This window comes from Aquarana catesbeiana, linkage group LG06, assembly GCF_042186555.1.
Source record: "Aquarana catesbeiana isolate 2022-GZ linkage group LG06, ASM4218655v1, whole genome shotgun sequence".
NCBI classification, from domain to species: Eukaryota; Metazoa; Chordata; class Amphibia; order Anura; family Ranidae; genus Aquarana; species Aquarana catesbeiana.
Window position 1 is genome coordinate 96,151,629 of NC_133329.1, and position 19,243 is coordinate 96,170,871.

General features: G+C 45.3%; 1 protein-coding gene across 1 annotated transcript in view; it reads left to right on the forward strand.

The window, feature by feature from the left end:
• NHERF2 (NHERF family PDZ scaffold protein 2) overlaps positions 1-19,243 on the forward strand; it is a 200,292-nt gene that overhangs the window by 171,526 nt on the left and 9,523 nt on the right. The window contains exons 4-6 of the mRNA XM_073636467.1: positions 3,687-3,843; positions 5,370-5,413; positions 17,721-17,786. Coding sequence (XP_073492568.1) covers positions 3,687-3,843; positions 5,370-5,413; positions 17,721-17,786 — 267 coding nt within the window. The remainder of the gene's footprint in view (positions 1-3,686; positions 3,844-5,369; positions 5,414-17,720; positions 17,787-19,243) is intronic.

The following is a 19,243-nucleotide window of genomic DNA, read 5'->3' on the forward strand; positions in this document are numbered from 1 at the left end:
TAATATACTTTAAAGCAGGGGTCTCAAACTCAAATTGCCTGAGGGCCACATGACAAGTTTTCATATCCCATGGGGGGCCGCATGCAAACTTTTAAAACTTCAAAAGCAATGAACTATACCAGCAATAATATACTATACTATACCCAGCACTGGTGTCAGCAAACGCATTATACCCAGTACTGGTGTCCGTAAGCGCATTATTAACCCAGCATTGGTGTCAGCAAACGCATTATTAACTACCCAGCATTACCCCTCCCACACTGCACAAATAGCCACACACTGCACAAATAGCCCCACACTCCATAAAATACCCCCCACACTCCATAAAATACCCCCCACACTCCATAAAATACCCCCCACACTCCATAAAATACCCCCACACTACACAATTACCCCCCACACTGCACAATCACCCTCCACACTGCATAAAATACCCCCCACACTGCACAAATTTCTACCCCAGTCACCCCACTAAGGACTTTGCCTCAGTGTGATGGCTCACTCACCTCTCCTGGCAGTCAGGATCATCTGCCTCCCAAATCCTCTCCTCCTGGCTTCCATACAGGCCTAGTGACAGGGGACCCAGAGAACACAATCTCCCGCCCTGAGGTGGCAGCAGGACCCTGGTTTGGAGCTCTGGTCGATCGTCAATGCCTAGGTGGGCGGATCGATGAGCGGATCCTTCCTCCGCTCCATTCTCAGCTCTGTTCTCTCTCTGGGCTGCAGCAGCGTGCAGCGGAGAGGACAGAAGAGATGGAGAGGTAAAGCCGATGGCCGATACATGATGACGATTTTTGTGGCCGATATTTTAGGCCGATTTGAAAAAAAAAAAACCTCACCCACTCCACTCCTCCCTGCTTGCTCCTGTCACTCTACCAAACACTTGATGTCCTCAGTACAGATGGCACTGGTTGGCTTAGGCAGGTGGCACTGGCAGGTGGCACTGTCTGTCACTGGCAGGTGGCACTGGCAGGTGGCACGTTGCACTGTTTGGAGGGTGCACTGATTGGCACTGACAGATGGCACTGGCAGGTGGCACTGATTGGCAATGGCACTGGCAGGTGGCACTTATTGGCAGTGGCACTGGTTGGCACTGGAAGGTGGCACTGGCAGGCATTGGCAAGTGGCACTGGTTTGAAACTGGCAGGTGGCACTGGTTTGGAACTGGCAGGTGGCACTATTGGCACTGACAGGTGGCACTGATTGGCGTGGCACTGGCAGGTGGCACTGATTGGCGTGGCACTGGCAGGTGGCACTGATTGGCGTGGCACTGGCAGGTGGTGGCAGGTGGCACTGGCAAGCACTGGTTGGCACTGGCAGGTGGCACTGATTGGCGTGGCACTTGCAGGTGGCGGAAGGTGGCACTGGCAGGTGGCTTTGATTGGCAGGGGCACTGGTTGGCGGTGGCACTGGCAGGCACTGGTTGGTGGTGGCACTGATTGGCGGTGGCAGGTGGCACTGGCAGGTGGTACTGGTTGGAGGTGGCAGGTGGCAATGGCAGACTGGTTGGCACTGGCAGGTGGCACTGATTGGCAGTGGCACTGGCAGCTGGCACTGACAGATGGCACTGACAGATGGCACTGATTGGCACAGGCAGGTGCCACTGGCAGGTTTCACACTGAGCGGAGTGTAACAGTGTGTGAAACTGACAAGGAGCTGTCCACACTCAGCGCTTGATGCTTGTGTGAAGCTGACACGTAGCACAGAGGAGAGAGACAGAGGGATCTGTCAGAATTGAGGTTGATGTCGGGGTGGGCGGGACCCGGCCGAGGTGGGCGGGGCCAGCAGCTGTCAAACACCAGCCAATGATTGGGCTGCTTAAGAAAAGGGGCGGGCCACATACACGTAGCTGCCCGCCCAGATCCCATTGGCTGGTGTTTGATATTGGCCGGGTCCCGCCCACCCCGGCCGGGTCCCGCCCACCCCCGACATCAACCTCAAATCTGACAGATCCCTCTGTCTCTCTCCTCCTGTTACGTGTCAGTTTCACACAAGCATCAAGCGCTGAGTGTGGAGAAGGAAGGAAGAGCAGCGGCCAGTGCTATATATCGACCTAATGGCCAAATATCGGTCGACCTCTAGTCCTTTATCAGCCCTGCCTGCGGGCCATTTTTAACCGGTCCGCGGGCCGCAAATGGCCCGCGGGCCGGTACTTTGAGACCCCTGCTTTAAAGCAATGTCTCATGGGACTTGTAGTTTGGCAACAGCTGGAGGGCCACAAGTTTGAGAGCCCTGCTTTAAAGGGTATTCATTGTAATGTACACTCTAAAAGTATTGGGACGCCTGCCTTTACACGCACATGAACTTTAATGGTATCCCAGTCTAAAGCCTTGTACACACGGTCAGATTATTGGCGAATTTTCGTCAGGTTTTTTTTTTTTATGCTAGTCTCAAATCGAAAGTGAAGAGAGTACTCAGCATCAGAAAATTGTCTGACAGAATTCAATGTCAGAAGTGACGTAATGTGTTGAATTGTTTTGTATGTGTTCTTTCATTTCTGAGCATGCCTAGTCTTGCTCTTCAGAAAACCAAACTAATGAAAATAAAATCGGACGTTGTGGTCACATCAGACAAAAATTTTGGAGCCTGCACATCCAGTTTTTGACAGCCGAAAATTCATAATCGGCTGTCAAAAGCAGCATACTAAGGATCAGAAAATTGGCAGATCGTTCATCGGACAAAATTTAACTTCAGATTTTCGTATCGTGTGTACAGGCCTTTAGTCTGCAGGATTCAATATTGAGTTCCCCACCCATTGCAGCTATAACAGCTTCAACTCTTCTGGGAAGGCTGTCCACAAGGTTTAGGAGTGTGTCTATGGGAATGTTTGACCATTCTTCCAGAAGTGCATTTGTGAGGCCAGGCACTGACATGGACGAGAAGGCCTGGCTCGCAGTCTCCGCTCTAATTCATCCCAAAGGTGTTCTATCCAGTTGAGGTCAGGACTCTGTGCAGGCCAGTCAAGTTCCTCCACCCCAAACACACTCATACATGTCTCTATGGACCTTGCTTTGTGCAGTGGTGCGCAGTCATGTTGGAACAGGAAGGGCCATCCCCAAACTGTTCCCACAAAGTTGGGAGCATGAAATTGTCCAAAACGTCTTGGTATGCTGATGCCTTAAGAGTTCCCTTCACTGGAACTAAGGGGCCAAGCCCAACCCCTGAAAAACAACCCCAAACCATAATCCCCCTTCCACCAAATGATTTGGACCAATGCACAAAGCAAGGTCCATAAAGTCATGGATGAGTGAGTTTGGGGTGAAGGAACTTGGCTCGTATAAAAAAAAAAAAAAAAAAACAAGAAAATTCCATGACAAAGACTTGAGTGTATCATATCATACACGGTGTCCAGAGAGCTGGCCTACAGAATCGCTAAGAGCTGGATATGACTAAATGTATATATTCATGTGCAGGTATGTCTGCTTAATCCTCTGGTTGCAAATACCGAGTTGAGTTGGGAAAGTCAAGCCTAAGCCCGCCCCCTTCTACTTCTCGCACCTTTCTATTGATGAGGACCAGCTATTGTTTTTCCTAGTAACCACTGTAGACTAAATACATGGCACGGCTTAATAAGCATGGCCGATAGCTGTATTCAAGCTGTAAATGTTCCAGAATTTCACTTTATATTGCAATATAAACTATTGCTGTGCTCTATCTATGACTGACTGCTGATCTTCCCCATCCAGGTGAATGGTCAGAATGTGGACAACATTAAGCATTCCGAAGTGGTGGCCAACATCAAATCCAAGGAAAACGAGACCACGTTACTTGTGGTGGACCCAGACACAGATGACTACTTCAAGAAGCTGGGAGTCACCCCCACAGAAGCTTATATAAAAGGAGGTACACGCCAAATTTTTTTGTGAATCCCCCCCAAAGCTGGGAGTCACCCCCACAGAAGCTTATATAAAAGGAGGTACACCCCAATTTTTTGTGAATCCCCCCCCCCCACAAAGATTTTGTAAGTTTTGTGAAAGCTATGGACATTGTGCCATTGTATTCCTACTTCATAGATGTCTGTATGAGGTATTCATTATAAAAGCGATTTTTTTAACCTGTTCGTGACCACTGTATGTATATATATATATCAGCAGATCTTAACGCCCAGCTGCCACATACATGTGTTGCTGTGTAGTTCTGGGGTGCGCTCCATCAGCACCCCCAAACTGACCCAACTCTTACCTACATCTCATGGTCACATACTGATTGGGAGTTAGTAGGGCAGGCTCCTAATGACATCAGCACTGTGCAGCCAATCACAATGCACAAAAATATGAAGCCCTTCCCCCAGTGACTTTGGGGGCATCAGAGCCCATTTAAAGCCCCAGCTGTGGCTGGCATAAAGGGGCTAATATATAAAATTATTCATTAAAATCTGCCCATGGGTTGCATCCATTAGCTTACAGCTTGGGGATTATAGCCCCTGGTAACTAGAGAGCCATAGTTACCCTACACAGAGTATAGACAATTACTACTAATATTAATAATGATACTACTAGTGCTGTTTTCAACTTACTGTGATTTTAAAGCTGATCTCCAGGTAGACAGCCGAATATACAGATGAACTACATATAGGAGAGCTATTTTTACCTGTGAGAGGATTTGTATATCTCATGTTGTAAAGTGCTGTGCAAAATGTTGGCACAATATAAATCTTAAATACAAATATTAATAATAATAATCTCTCCAACCAGTCCTGAGATTTACAAAGCTCTGCCCCACAGCACAGCCCTGTCTAGCAGGGAAGGGGACCTGACTTTTCTCGGCTTCAGTTTAAATTTTATATTCAGGTACCCTGTCCATCCCTAAACTTTTGACTGGACAGTGAAAGGAGAAGCAGCAGACTAATGAACTCATCTCTCTGTCACTCTGCTCTCTCCTCCTATCAAAATGCTACTTGCAATACAGCACGACTGACTGACTCGTGTGCTGCTTCTCCCTCCCCTCTCTGACCTCTGTTCTCAGCGGATGAAGGGGAAAATGGCATTTCTAATTAAAAAGTATGGTAATTAGTGACAATGTCCTACCCAAAAAAGAAACCTGTACTGAGACAAAGGCTGCCACTGCACACCTTCTAAAAATCCATTTCCTTGCCCTTTTCTGAGTCACGGATCTGGAACAAGCACACGGATCAAAAAAAGTCGGAATAGTCAGAACTCCATACTTATTCTAGCTCAAAGAAAGCACTGAATCCACTGGATCAGCATGACCATCAGGGAAGTGATATATCAGACGGAGAGGACAGTAATGGCTGGCTCCATACTTCCTTGGTATGGATTGCCTGTAAACATTGTAGTCAGAAAGCATTTCCTGGCATTTATTAACATGATACCTCCAATCTGATACAAATTGTATATTTTTATTTTCAGGTTCCATTCCCCAGCCACTGACCAATGGAGTGACCAAGACACAGGTTAGTGCACCATGTAATAAGAACAAATGCAATTACAATAAGAGTCTTTAGAAAAAAATAATAATTTGGTTCCAAATTTTAATATTGTAATATGTTAAACTGAAATAGACTATGCCTGTACTGTATCTTAAACTTACCATACAGGTTACAATCTTTGTACAATCTCCTTTAGATTTACCAAAACACACACCTAAACTACCCTTTTTCTCCAAAAATAAGACCTAGCGTGATCGTCGGTGATGGCTGCAATATAGGCCCTACCCCCCCCAAATAAGCCCTACCTTGTTTCCCCGAAAATAAGCCCTACCCTGAAAATAAGACCTACAAGGACTTTAACTAGGGCTTATTTTGGGGGTAGGGCTTATATTGCAGCCATCACCGACAATCACGCTAGGTCTTATTTTCGGGGAAACAGGGTAGACCATTTCATTTGTATCCAATCAGACCATCCCTTATACAGTGAGGCTCGATTCACACAGGGGCAACACGACTTCAGCGCGACTTTGTACCGCGGCTTCAGCGCGACTTCAGCGCGACTTCAGCAAATTACAAGGCGACTTGAAGTCGCCTCCATGACAGGCGACTTCGGCTGTGGCCAATCACAGGGCAATCAGCTCTCTGGGAGGGAGGGGGGGGAGGGAGGGGTTTTCCCTGCAAAGTCGCTTGACTTTACAGAGAGATCCGACTTGGAGGCGACTTCCATTGATTTCTATGGTACAGGTCGCCTACCAAGTCGGATCAAAGTAGTACAGGGAGTACGCTCTGAAGTCGGAGCGACTTCAGTAGTGTCTATTAAGATGCTAGCGTTCACTCCCATTGAATCTATTTCTGGGGCGACTTGGGGCGACTTGAGGGGTACAAGTCGGATCCCAAGTCGCCCCAGTGTGAACCGACCCTGAGGGAAAAAGGTATTTGATCACCTGCTGATTTTGTACGTTTGCCCACTGACAAAGCAATGATCGGTCTATAATTTTAATGGTAGGTTTATTTTAACAGAGAGAGACAGAACAACAACAAAAATATCCAAAAACCGCATTTCAAAAAAGTTATTAATTGATTTGCATTTTAATGAGTGAAATAAGTATTTGATACACTATTGATCAGCAAGATTTCTGGCTCTAAGGTGTCTTCTATTCAGGTAACAAGCTGAGATTAGGAGCACTCTCTTAAAGGGAGTGCTCCTAATCTCAGCTTGTTACCTGTATAAAATACACCTGTCCACAGAAGCAATTAATCAGATTCCAATCTCTTCACCATGGCCAAGACCAAAGAGCTGTCCAAGGATATCAGGGACAAGATTGTAGGCTGTAATGGGCTACAAGACCATCGCCAAGCAGCTTGGTGAGAGGGTGACAACAGTTGGTGCGATTATTCACAAATGGAAGAAACACAAAATAACTGTCAATCTCCCTCAGTCTGGGGCTCCATATGCAATATCTCACCTCGTGGAGTTTCAATGATCATGAAAACGGTAAGGAATCAGCCCAGAACTACATAGGAGAATCTTGTCAATGATCTCAAGGCAACTGGGACCACAGTCACCAAGAAAACAATTGGTAACACACTACACAGTGAAGGACTGAAATCCTGCAGCACCCGCAAGGTCCCCCTGCTCAAGAAAGCACATGTACAGGCCCGTCTGAAGTTTGCTAATGAAGATCTGAATGATTCAGAGGAGAACTGGGTGAAAGTGTTGTGGTCAGATGAGACCAAAATCGAGCTCTTTGGCATCAACTTAACTCCACCTCAACATCAAACATTATGCTTTGGGGGCGTTTTTCTGCTAAGGGGACAGGAGAACTTCATTGTATCAAAGGGCCAATGGACGGGACCATGTACCATCAAATCTTGGGTGAGAACCTCAGCCAGGGCATTAAAAATGGGTCGTGGATGGGTATTCCTGCATGGCAATGACCCAAAACACATAGCCAAGGCAACAAAGGAGTGGCTCAAGAAGAAGCAAGTTAAGGTCCTGGAGTGGCCTAGCCAGTCTTCAGATCTTAATCCCATAGAAAATATGTGGAGGGATCTGAAGGTTCGAGTTACCAAATGTCAGCCTCAAAACCTTAATGACTTGGAGAGGATCTGCAAAGAGGAGCGGGACAAAATCCCTCCTGAGATGTGTGCAAATCTGGTGGCCACCTACAAGAAACATCTGACCTCTGTGATTGCCAACAAGGATTTTGCCACCAAGTACTAAGTCATGTTTTGCAAAATACTTATTTCACTCATTAAAATGCAAATCAATTTATAACTTCTTTTTTTAAATCCATTTTTCTGTATTTTTGTTGTTATTCTGTCTCTCACTGTTAAAATAAACCTACCATTAAAATTATAGACCGATCATTTCTTTGTCAGTGGGCAAACATACAAAATCAGCAGGGGATCAAATTCTTTTTTCCCCCTCGCTGTACTTTATAGCTGGTAGACCTAAAGAAGATTGTTTAGTCAGATTGCAACGTGAGGAAGCATTTCCTCAGTCTGTTCTCCCACAGGGATCAGACTGTACATTGTTGCTTTGTAGCAAGTCGCAAGGGGCTTATCTGTGTCAGACATTTGTATAGACAGCCAAGAACTGCCCAGAGACCACAGTTTAGATGATTGCAACCTTTGAGCTATCATTTCAGTCCAGGAAATAGATGTTGATGCTTAATGATGCCAGAACAATGATGATGCCATTCTTTTGGGGGGGGGGGGGGGGAGCAGAAGAAGGCATTTTTAGGGGGAGTACTGTCTAGCACTGGAAGCGTTACACTTACACATTACTTAGCATGCTCTGGGCATTGGGCGCAGGCACCCACCGCCCCATGTTGAGGGCATGCTGCCTGGTATAGTTCGGGGGGCGCTCGCTTGTCCCCTCCCTTTTCTGACCTGCCAGGCTGCATGCTCGGATAAGGGTCTGGTATGGATTTTGGGGGGGGAGGGGGGCAAGGCCATTTTTTTTTTACATTTTGGCATGGGGGGGGGGGGTCCCCTCCGAATCCATACATGGTAGGTTCACTTTAATCCATATGTACTGAACTCTGGGCATTTTTTTCCCCCATGCAGTGGATTAACGGGTGATGCACGGGTTAACTGCTCGTATTTGCCTAGGCCCTAGGGCAGTGATGGCGAACCTTGGCACCCCAGATGTTTGGAACTACATTTCCTATGATGCTCAACTACACTGCAGAGTGCATTAGCATCATGGGAAATGTAGTTCCAAAACATCTGGGGTGCCAAGGTTCGCCATTACTGCCCTAGGGGATTGCCCTAGGGGATTTGGAGATTGGAGAGCCAAGATATACTCACCCTCACCCAATCCTCCCAGTTTAAGACCGATCCCTGCGGCTCCTGCCCCCCCTGTGGTCTAGTGCGGTGGACTGTTGCTGAGGTCATCACACCCAAAGACGTCAGGAACAGTCCACCGCTGGACACTTTCGGGAGTATCGGGTGAGTATAGGAAAATAAAAGTAACACTGCGCTAACCCAATCACCGAAGAAAAGCAGCTACATAAATATGACCAATATTATACACGAAAATAGAAATGAAATGTAGCGCTAATGAAAGTAACCAATAATAAAAAACACATCAGTAATGGTAGCCATTAGTAAAGGCCCATGGCTTGACGTGGTATAAGGTGAATAGTGACTAAGATATAATAATGTCCCAATGTGTGGCCATGGGTCAGACAATGAAAAGTCCAAGAATAAACTGTATACAGAATGTTGCACTGGTGCAGGAATCTTCTCCTCTGTGTCTCATAGATAATACGATCATATAATGGGAATAGATGAAATACGCTTACCAGAGGAAGTGGATTCGGATGCCGGTGACACCGAATCAAACAGGCTCAGAGATCCTTGATGGACGATGGTTGTTCGCAGGAACCCCGGATCTCGAGGGGGATCTTTCCTCTGTAATCACTGTCGTGGCTGCCAATTCCAAGGACTGAGGATGGGTCACAGCCACGGGAGAGTCTCCAGAGTATAGGTGGTTCCCAAAAAGATGTAAAAAACGCCAATAGTGTAGATCAAATGACGTATGTTTATTGGGTATCACCAATAATCAACAAACAATATAAAAAGCGTGATCACGTAAAAAAGGTAAAAACAAGTGTAGGGAAGAGTAAGGCCCGCCTTACTCTAGGGCGAGCCTTATGCCCCGTACACACGGTCGGATTTTCCGATGGAAAATGTCCGATCGGAGCGTGTTGTCGGAAATTCCGACCGTGTGTAGGCTCCATCGGACATTTTCCATCGGATTTTCCGACACACAAAGTTGGAGAGCAGGAGATAAAATTTTCCGACAACAAAATCCGTTGTCGGAAATTCCGATCGTGTGTACACAAATCCGACGGACAAAGTGCCACGCATGCTCAGAATAAATAAAGAGATGAAAGCTATTGGCCACTGCCCCGTTTATAGTCCCGACGTACGTGTTTTACGTCACTGCGTTTAGAACGATCGGATTTTCCGACAACTTTGTGTGACCGTGTGTATGCAAGACAAGTTTGAGCCAACATCCGTCGGAAAAAATCCTAGGATTTTGTTGTCGGAATGTCCGAACAAAGTCCGACCGTGTGTACGGGGCATAACTCTTCCCTACACTTGTTTTTACCTTTTTTACGTGATCACGCTTTTTATATTGTTTGTTGATTATTGGTGATACCCAATAAACATACGTCATTTGATCTACACTATTGGCGTTTTTTACATCTTTTTGGGAACCACCCATGCTCTGGAGACTCTCCCGTGGCCGTGACCCTTCCTCAGTCCTTGGAATTGGCAGCCACGACAGTGATTACAGAGGAAAGATCCCCCTCGAGATCCGGGGTTCCTGCGAACAACCATCGTCCATCAAGGATCTCTGAGCCTGTTTGATTCGGTGTCAACGGCATCCAAAGCCACTTCCTCTGGTAAGCGTATTTCATCTATTCCCATTATATGATCGTATTATCTATGAGACACAGAGGAGAAGATTCCTGCACCAGTGCAACATTCTGTATACAGTTTATTCTTGGACTTTTCATTGTCTGACCCATGGCCACACATTGGGACATTATTATATCTTAGTCACTATTCACCTTATACCACGTCAAGCCATGGGCCTTTACTAATGGCTACCATTACTGATGTGTTTTTTATTATTGGTTACTTTCATTAGCGCTACATTTCATTTCTATTATCGGGTGAGTATAGACTCTGTGTTCACCCCTAGACAAAACGAGCGGTTAACCCATGCGGTGTGGGCACAGTGCCACTGCATGGGAAAACAAAAAATGTGCCCGGAGTTGGTCTTTAAGCATAAGCTAGACTAAAGGCAAATAAAGTAAACAGAATTCTTTAACTGATTAAGCCCAATGCAGAGTTCCCTGAAATATCTCACATTCCTGTACGTGGAACAGCTGATCATCTGCTGTAAATTTTGTCAGAATTGTTGCTAACACGGTGGTGCCAGAATGTTTGAGGTTTTGTCTGCACGCTCCACAATCCAGCAGAATTCTTGGCTGACACACCTAATGATGGCTGTAGGCCTTTAGATATAAATCGAATTGCTGAAACCGCAAAACAGACCATAGTTGGACCCTTTGCCTTTGTATTGGCACCTTGTTTTTTACTTTATTCACGTACAATAAGGCGTCTTCAGATCCTACACACAGCCCTACGAGGAGGGACAGAAGGCCACTTCACAACCTGCACTTAGAGTAAGGGATTAAAGACTCAGCTCGCCCTGCTGATCTTCCTAATTTTGGTGAGATGTATTGGAAATGTCACACGTGGAAAGCCAAAGTAACCCGCTGTAGATTCATCAAAGTCTGATGGGTGCGGCTGTTCTCTATTCTGTTGCTGCAGCACATTTAGTTTGGGATTTAAATATTATGACTGAACTCCAGCCTTCCCTTCAGTCTTGCACAGTTGTAGAGGCTCCTCTTCCGTGCTGAAAGTGATTTCACTGCACACTGTGAGCTTCTCACACTGTGCATTAGGAGCTTCAGCAAATCATTTGCTGGCTGGAGGACTTCTAGCGTGTAGATTTGCATTCTCCATTTGTTATTTCCAGCATAGGCCTGAATGTGATTTTAGGCCTGGTTCACACCTATGCATTTTTTAGTGCGTTTTCAGTTTTGCAGAAACACACTACAGTCCATTTAACATGGGTTTCTATGGATTTAGTTCACATCTGTGCATTTTATTGAAAGGGCCAGGGACTTTTTTTTTTTTGGTTTTTGGTTCCATAGACTTCAATGTGTACTAAAAAAATGCAAAATGCACCTGGAATATGCAAAATGCAACCTGCCTAAGGCTCGATTCACACCTATGCATGTTGCTTTTGAGCGTTTTTGGAGGTTTTTTTTTCATGCTTGCCGCGTTTTTGAGCCGCGTTTTTGCCGCGTTTTTGCCGCGATTTGCGTTTTGCGTTTTTTTTTTTTTTTTTTTTTCATTTTTTTTTACAGTCTTACAAAAAAATTACAAAAAAAATAAAAAAAAAAAAAAAAAAAAAAAAAAACGGCAAAAACGCACCAAAAACGCATCAAAAACGCATCAAAAACGCTGCAAAAAAGGTGCACTTGCGTTTTTGATGCTTGTCCATTGAAAACCATTACATGCAAAACGCTGCATTTTGCATGAGAAAAAGTCCCCGACCCTTTCCAAAAACGCGGAGATACAAAAAAGCATTGATGTGAACATGTTCCATAGGAACCCATGTTAAAAAATTCCCGTGCATTTCTGCAAAATGCAAAATGCATCAAAAAACGCGCTAGTGTGAATGGGGCCTAAGGCTCCGTTCACACTAGCGCGTTTTTTGATGCATTTTGCAGAAATGCATGGGAATTTTTTAACATGGGTTCCTATGGAACATGTTCACATCAATGCATTTTTGTACCTCTGCGTTTTTGGAAAGGGTCAGGGACTTTTTTTCATGCAAAATGCAGCGTTTTGCATGTAATAGAATTCAATGGACCAGCATCAAAAACGCAAGTGCAGCGTTTTTGATGCGTTTTTCGTTTTTGCCATTTTTTTTTTTTTTTAGACTGTATACAGTCTAAAAAAAACTGTAAAAAAAAAAACGCTGTAAAAACGCTGCAAAAACGCTGCTCAAAAACGTGGCAAGCATCACAAAAAAACTCCAGAAACGCTCAAAAGCAACATGCATAGATGTGAATCGAGCCTTAGGCTCGATTCACATCTATGCATGTTGCTTTTGAGCGTTTCTGCAGTGTTTTTTGTGGTGCTTGCCACATTTTTGAGCAGCGTTTTTACGTTTTGCTTTTTTTTTTTTTTCACAGTTTTTTTTTAGACTGTATACAGTCTAAAAAAAAAATGCAAAATGCGCCAAAAACGCCGCAAAAACGCTGTACTTGCGTTTTTGATGCTGGTCCATTGAATTCTATTACATGCAAAACGCTGCATTTTGCATGAAAAAAAGTCCCTAACCCTTTCCAAAAACGCAGAGGTACAAAAATGCATTGATGTGAACATGTTCCATAGGAACCCATGTTAAAAAATTCCCATGCATTACTGCAAAATGCATCAAAAAACACATTAGAGTGAATGGAGCCTAAGTCCTGGCTCACACCTATGCAGGTTGTAGTTTGCATATTCCAGGTGAATTTTGTTTTTTTAAGTCTATAGACACCATATGGCAAGGCTGGAAAGAAGGGATTCTCTTGTCCCGAGCAACAACCTTCGAAAATTAAAGTGGACCTAGGGTTAGGTCCACTTTATCTATGCATGTTGCTTTTGAGCATTTCTGCAGTACTTCTTGCTGTGCTTGCCGCCACGTCCTTAACAACCGAGCGGCTTCTCCGCTGATAGTAAAAAAAAATTGTGAAAAAAAATGGTGTGGGGTCCCCCCCAGGCCCTTGGGTCTAGTATGGATTTGGAGGGGACCCCCCCACGCCAAAATGTAAAAAAAAAAAAGGCGTGGGGTCCCCCCTAAAATCTATACCAGACCCTTATTCGAGCATGCAGCCCGGCAGGTCTGGAAAGGGAGAGGACAAGTGAGCACCCCCATGAACCATACCAGGCCACATGCCCTCAACACGCCCCACCCACACCGCTCGGGACATGATGGGTCTGTGATGTCACAAGGGGGCGGGCCTTCAAATTACGTCATCTGATAGCCAGGCCCCCATTGTTATCTAAGAAATACTTGACATCGACGCGGACAGATCAGCGGGGCGCAGCATCGGAGGAGGGTCATCGACAGAGGAAGAACACCAGACAAAGAAGACAGGATAAAGAAAAATAGCGGAAGAAGAAGCGGGAGTAGGAGAAGCCGAGAGGAGAAAGATGCGGGGGAAGATGGAGGAAAACCAGAGAAAGAAGCGGGGAAGAAGACGATATTTTTAATAAAAGACTTGTCAAAAACAGTCTACTGTATTTTTTCACACTACACTACTTTTTTATGGTGAAAGGGTAGGGGGTACAATGTACCCCCTACTCATTCACATAGGGGGGAGGCCAGGATCTTGGGGCCCCCTTGTTAAAGTGGGCTTCCAGATTCTGATAAGCCCCCCGCCCGCAGACTCAGACAACCACAGGGCAAGGGTTGTCAGGAAGAGGCCCTTGTCCCCATCAACATGGGGGCAAGGTGCTTTGGTGTGGGGGTGCAGAGCCCCCTGCCCCAAAGCACCCACCCCCCCCCCATGTTGAGGGCGTGCAGCCTGGTATGGTTCGGGGGGGGGGGTGCTCGTTCGTCCCCTCCCTTTCCTGACCTGCATGCTTGGATAAGGGTCTTTTTAACATTTTGGCGAAGGGGGATCCCCTCTGAATCCATACTAGACCCAAGGGCCTGGGGGGGTCCCCACATCGTATTTTTTCACAATTTTTTTTTTTGCTTGCAATTCTTTTTTTTACATCCAGCGAGGAAGCCTGCTGACAGCTGATGAATCGTCGGTTGTTAAGGACACGGCGGCCGGCTTCCCAGCCCCCTCCTTATCAACCAGTTATATATAGTGAATGTACAGTTAAAAAAAAAAAAACGCCACAAATCGCAATACAAAAAACGCGTCAAATTCGCGGTACTTGGATGCGGGTCCATTGAAGTCTATTACATGCAAAACACTGAATTTTGCGGGAAAAAAAGTCCCCGACCCTTTCCAAAAACGCAGAGGCACAAAAATGCATTGATGTGAACATGTTCCATAGGAGCCCATGTTAAAAAAATTCCCTGCATTTCTGCAAAATGCATCAAAAAATGCATTAATGGAGCATCAGATATAATTGTTTTTTATGCCAAGTGGATGCATGCTATGTAGAATGTAAAAATACTTCCAGGTATTTATTACCTCTCATAGAGATTACAGCTCTCCCCAGACAATGCCACCATCTGCTTTTCTCTCCAGAAGGACTGAGCCACCTTTGTTCAGGCATCACTCAGGGTTGTAATCTGCTTCCTGGAATGAAATGCTGGCTCGGAGCTGACACAATCACAAATTCCTGGTGCCAGTGCAGTTGTTTGTGTTCACAAATGTCACCTTGTGACTTGCTACAAAGTTACAATATTGCATTCTCAGTCATGAGACTGAGGAAATAATTCCTACTACCTGCAGCATACTATTGACATCACCTCAGTCTAGGGTAAATCAGCTGACTGGAGCTGAAAGATGGCCTTTTAATGATAAAAGGCAGAGCTTTTTCTACAAATGACAGTGTTGCTGTATATGGTGACATGTCAGGAGTGGGTTCATGTAGACTTGTAAGGTTACTGAAATGTCCACTTCAAGGTTCTTAGTTGTTGCAGTGGCCTTCACGACTGATTTTCTCTGGCCGCAGTTATTATATACAGACTCTCCTTTACCCCCTTTCTGGCGCTCACTTGGTTTCACATCATGTGAGATAAACAGAGCACATTTTATTGCCATAAACATATTGTACGATTCCTGGATCCTGCAATGAAAGATCTATTCTTGTTACATGGTGTGGACACATTTTCTTAAATAATGACTACAAACCTTACCACTTGTTGATAAAGTCTGCATATCAGACATTTTCGACCTACGTCTTTGTTTCCATCACCAAAACAAAGCTGCAACAGCCATTTCTGGGTGAGCTAATGACACCACTGAGACATGGAGCAATAATGGGTTCAAAGGAAAGGTAGACCCAAGAACAAAATGATTATATATTGTAGCTTACCAGTCCTTAGATCAGCCATTCCCAACCTTTTTTTTACCTCCAAGGAAAGCCTGAAATTCTTTTTTTGATTTTGGGGAACCCATGCTAAAACCAATTTTTTGAGAATCAGTGGCAAGAATGTCCTCCTTACAATGGTGGCCAGTGGGGAACAATGTTGCCCTTACTGTGGTGGCTGGTAGGTGCAATGTCCCCCCTAAGGCCTGGTTCACACCAATGCATTTTTTAGTGCTTTTTCAGTTTTGCAGAAACATACTACAGTCCATTTAACATGGTTTCCTATGGATGTAGTTCACATCTGTGCATTTTAAGGGCCAGGAACTTTTTCTGGTAATTGGTTCCATAGGCTTCAATGGATCAAAAGCGTGTATTGAAAAACGCAAAATGCACCTGCAATATGCAAACTGCAACCTGCATAGGTGTGAACCAAACCTGGTTTACACCTATGCAGGATGCAGTTTGCATATTCCAGGTGCATTTTGTGTTTTTCAAGTCTATAGAACCAAAAACCAGAAAAAGTTTACATAAAATGCACAGATGTAAACATGACCCATAGGAAACCATGTTAAATGGACTGTAGTGTGTTTCCGAAAAACTGAAAACACACTAAATTAAAAAAATGCATAGGTGTGAACCAGACCTTAAAGCGGTAGTAAACCACGACATTTAAAATAAAAAAAATCCCCTGCAAGGCAATGGCATAATGTGCTAGTATGCATCGCATACTAGCACATTATGAAATACTTACCTTAGAATGAAGCCCTCGAGTGGGGCGCTGACAGGGCTTCCATCTTCGCTCTGGTTTTCCTTTTGGGTTTACAGGCTCCGGCTGTATAAGAGGCCAAGGCCACGATGACTTCACTCCCGCGCATGCACGTAGCAGCTCCAGCACAGAGCTCTGAAGTTTCTGCACAGTATGCCAGACCTTCAGAGCGCATGCGCTGGTGATGTCACCGGCTGCATCCAGTGTGAATATCTCCTAAACACCGCAAATTTAGGAGACTTTCACTGTACCTACAGGTAAGCCTTATTTTAGGCTTGCCTGTAGCTACAATTTAAAAAAATTAGTTTACTACTGCTTTAAAGTAGTAGCCAGTGGGAACGATGTCCCCCTTACAGTGGTGGCCAGTGGGAACAATGTCCCCCTTACAGTGGTGACCAGTGGGAACGATGTCCCCCTTACAGTGGTAGCCAGCGGGAACGATGTCCCCCTTACAGTGGTGGCCAGCGGGAAGGATGTCCCCCTTACAGTGGTGACCAGTGGGAACGATGTCCACCTTACAGTGGTGACCAGTGGGAACGATGTCCCCCTTACAGTGGTGACCAGTGGGAACGATGTCCCCCTTACAGTGGTGACCAGTGGGAACGATGTCCCTCTTACAGTGGTGGCCAGTGGGAACAATGTCCCTCTTACAGTGGTGACCAGTGGGTATGATGTCCACCTTACAGTGGTAGCAAGTGGGAACAACGTCCCCCTTACAGTGGTGGCCAGTGGGAACAATGTCCCCCTTACAGTGGTTACCAGTGGGAATGATGTCCACCTTACAGTGGTAGCAAGTGGGAACAATGTCCCCCTTACAGTGGTGACCAGTGGGAACGATGTCCCCCTTACAGTGGTAGCCAGTGGGAATGATGTCCTTGTTACAGTGGTGGCCAGTGGGAAGGATGTCCCCCTTACAGTGGTAGCCAGTGGTAAGCATGCCCCCCCTTATTTTGGTGGTCAGTGGTAAGAATGTCCCCCTTTGGTGGTCAGTGGTAAGAATGTCCCCCTTACTTTGGTGGTCAGTGGTAAGAATGTCCCTAGTACATTGGTAGTCAGAATGCCACCCTTACAGCTCAAGGAACCCCTAGCAACCTCTGGAGGAACCCTGGTTGAGAAAGGCTGCTTTAGATAGGTATAGGTGTGGTTGTATTCATTTTGTTTTCCTTTATTTTAATCTGTCCGTAAGTAACAAGATGCAGTCACCGTATTGTATGTATGGAGGAGAAGCGTTGTCACCCCAGGACAGGCTACAGAACAATTTCCAATCTCTTCTTTTCCATGACAGGGATAAGATGTTCTGTAGTCCACAGAGAGAACTAAAAACAATATTTTACTGCTGTTGGTTACTACACTGTTGTACACTGCTCTATGCCTTATGGAATAATTCTGCAGACTGTTACAGTGTACCTCTCTGTTCTTCAGCTTAATGGTGGATCCTCGACTTCTTCATCTCACAGTGATCTTCAAAGTCCTGACAAAGACTCACAGGTAAGTCACCTCCAGGTAAACAGCCAAGTACAGAGAAGAAGCAAATCTATAATAAAAATTTTACCCGCCAAAGGATTTACAAAATAATGCATGTCCCCTCGTCTTTCACTATTTGGCGCTTTATTATGTCGCTGCAGAAGGTGACAACACTTTTTAGAGTTTGCAGTTGTGCAGACATTGAGTTAAATTTATTAAAGACAAGTAGACTTTGCTAGTGCAGTAGCATTCATTTTCCCCAGAGCTTAGTGAAAAGTGGTAAAGCACTGCTGATCTCCATCATCCAATCAAGTGCAAGCAAAAATGCTGTTTTTTTTTTTTTTTTAATTTTACTTGCACCTCATTGGGTATTCTTCACCACATTGATTAAGCTCTGGGGAAAATGAGTGCAACTGCACTTGCAAAGTGCACAGTCTCCTACATTTAGTAAATTGTCACTTTAGGAGGAACTCCAGGCACAATTTTCTTCCGGGTTTGGATAAGTTGGGGAAGGAGAGACTCTGTCAGTTTTTCTTGTTATTGCTCCATTTTGTAGAATTCTCTTCACTTCCTGCTCTGGTGACAGCACAGGAACAAGATTTGAGAGGAAATCTCCCCAATGGGGCTTACAGCTTTCTCTTAGTCCCACAAATACTTGTTGATCCTGCAAGATAAGTCCACCCAATGCAGTTTAGCTTCCTGTGATGGTGTGGCAACAATGCTGCACTGATCCTGAATTTGGAGAAGAGTTGCCACTCTCATGTGGGCTGTACCACATTACAGTTGAATAAAGAAATAGGACAGGGGATGTGGCTAACAGCATTGTCACAGCTGTTTCTCAAGCCTGTAGCTTGTCAATCATCGCCACTGTTTCTATAACAGCACCGCCTCTGTTGCTGAAACCCTCCCAATGTGATCTGCAATGTCTGGGAGGGGGAGCTTGTGAGACACAAATGAAGAAGGATTTGGTTCAGTCAGGGGAGAGGGAAGCTTTTCATTTTACTTTATGAGGCTTTTGTGAGTGGATTTGGAGTTTGTTTAGACCAGGGATATGCAATTAGCGGACCTCCAGCTGTTGCAAAACTACAAGTCCCATCCTGCCTCTTCCTCTGGGTGTCATGCTTGTGGCTGTCAGGGTCTTGCTATGCCTCATGGGACTTGTAGTTCTGCAACAGCTGGAGGTCCGCTAATTGCATATCCCTGGTTTAGACTGTCATACAGGTGTAATATAACATCATCTATCAAGTCCTGGAAAGAAAAGCTCAAACCACTGCACACCAGCACAGCCCGAGTGTGAGATAGTAAATATGGCTTTAGCCCAGTTCCATCCAGGCCATGCGTCCGACGCGTTTTACCCTACCCACAGGGCTTAGTCATGGAGGTGTTTACTATCTCGCACTCTGGCTGTGCTGGTGTGCTGCTGTTTGACCTTTTCTTTATAGGAGTTGTATAGAGCCAGGATGAGATCTTTCTACCACCTG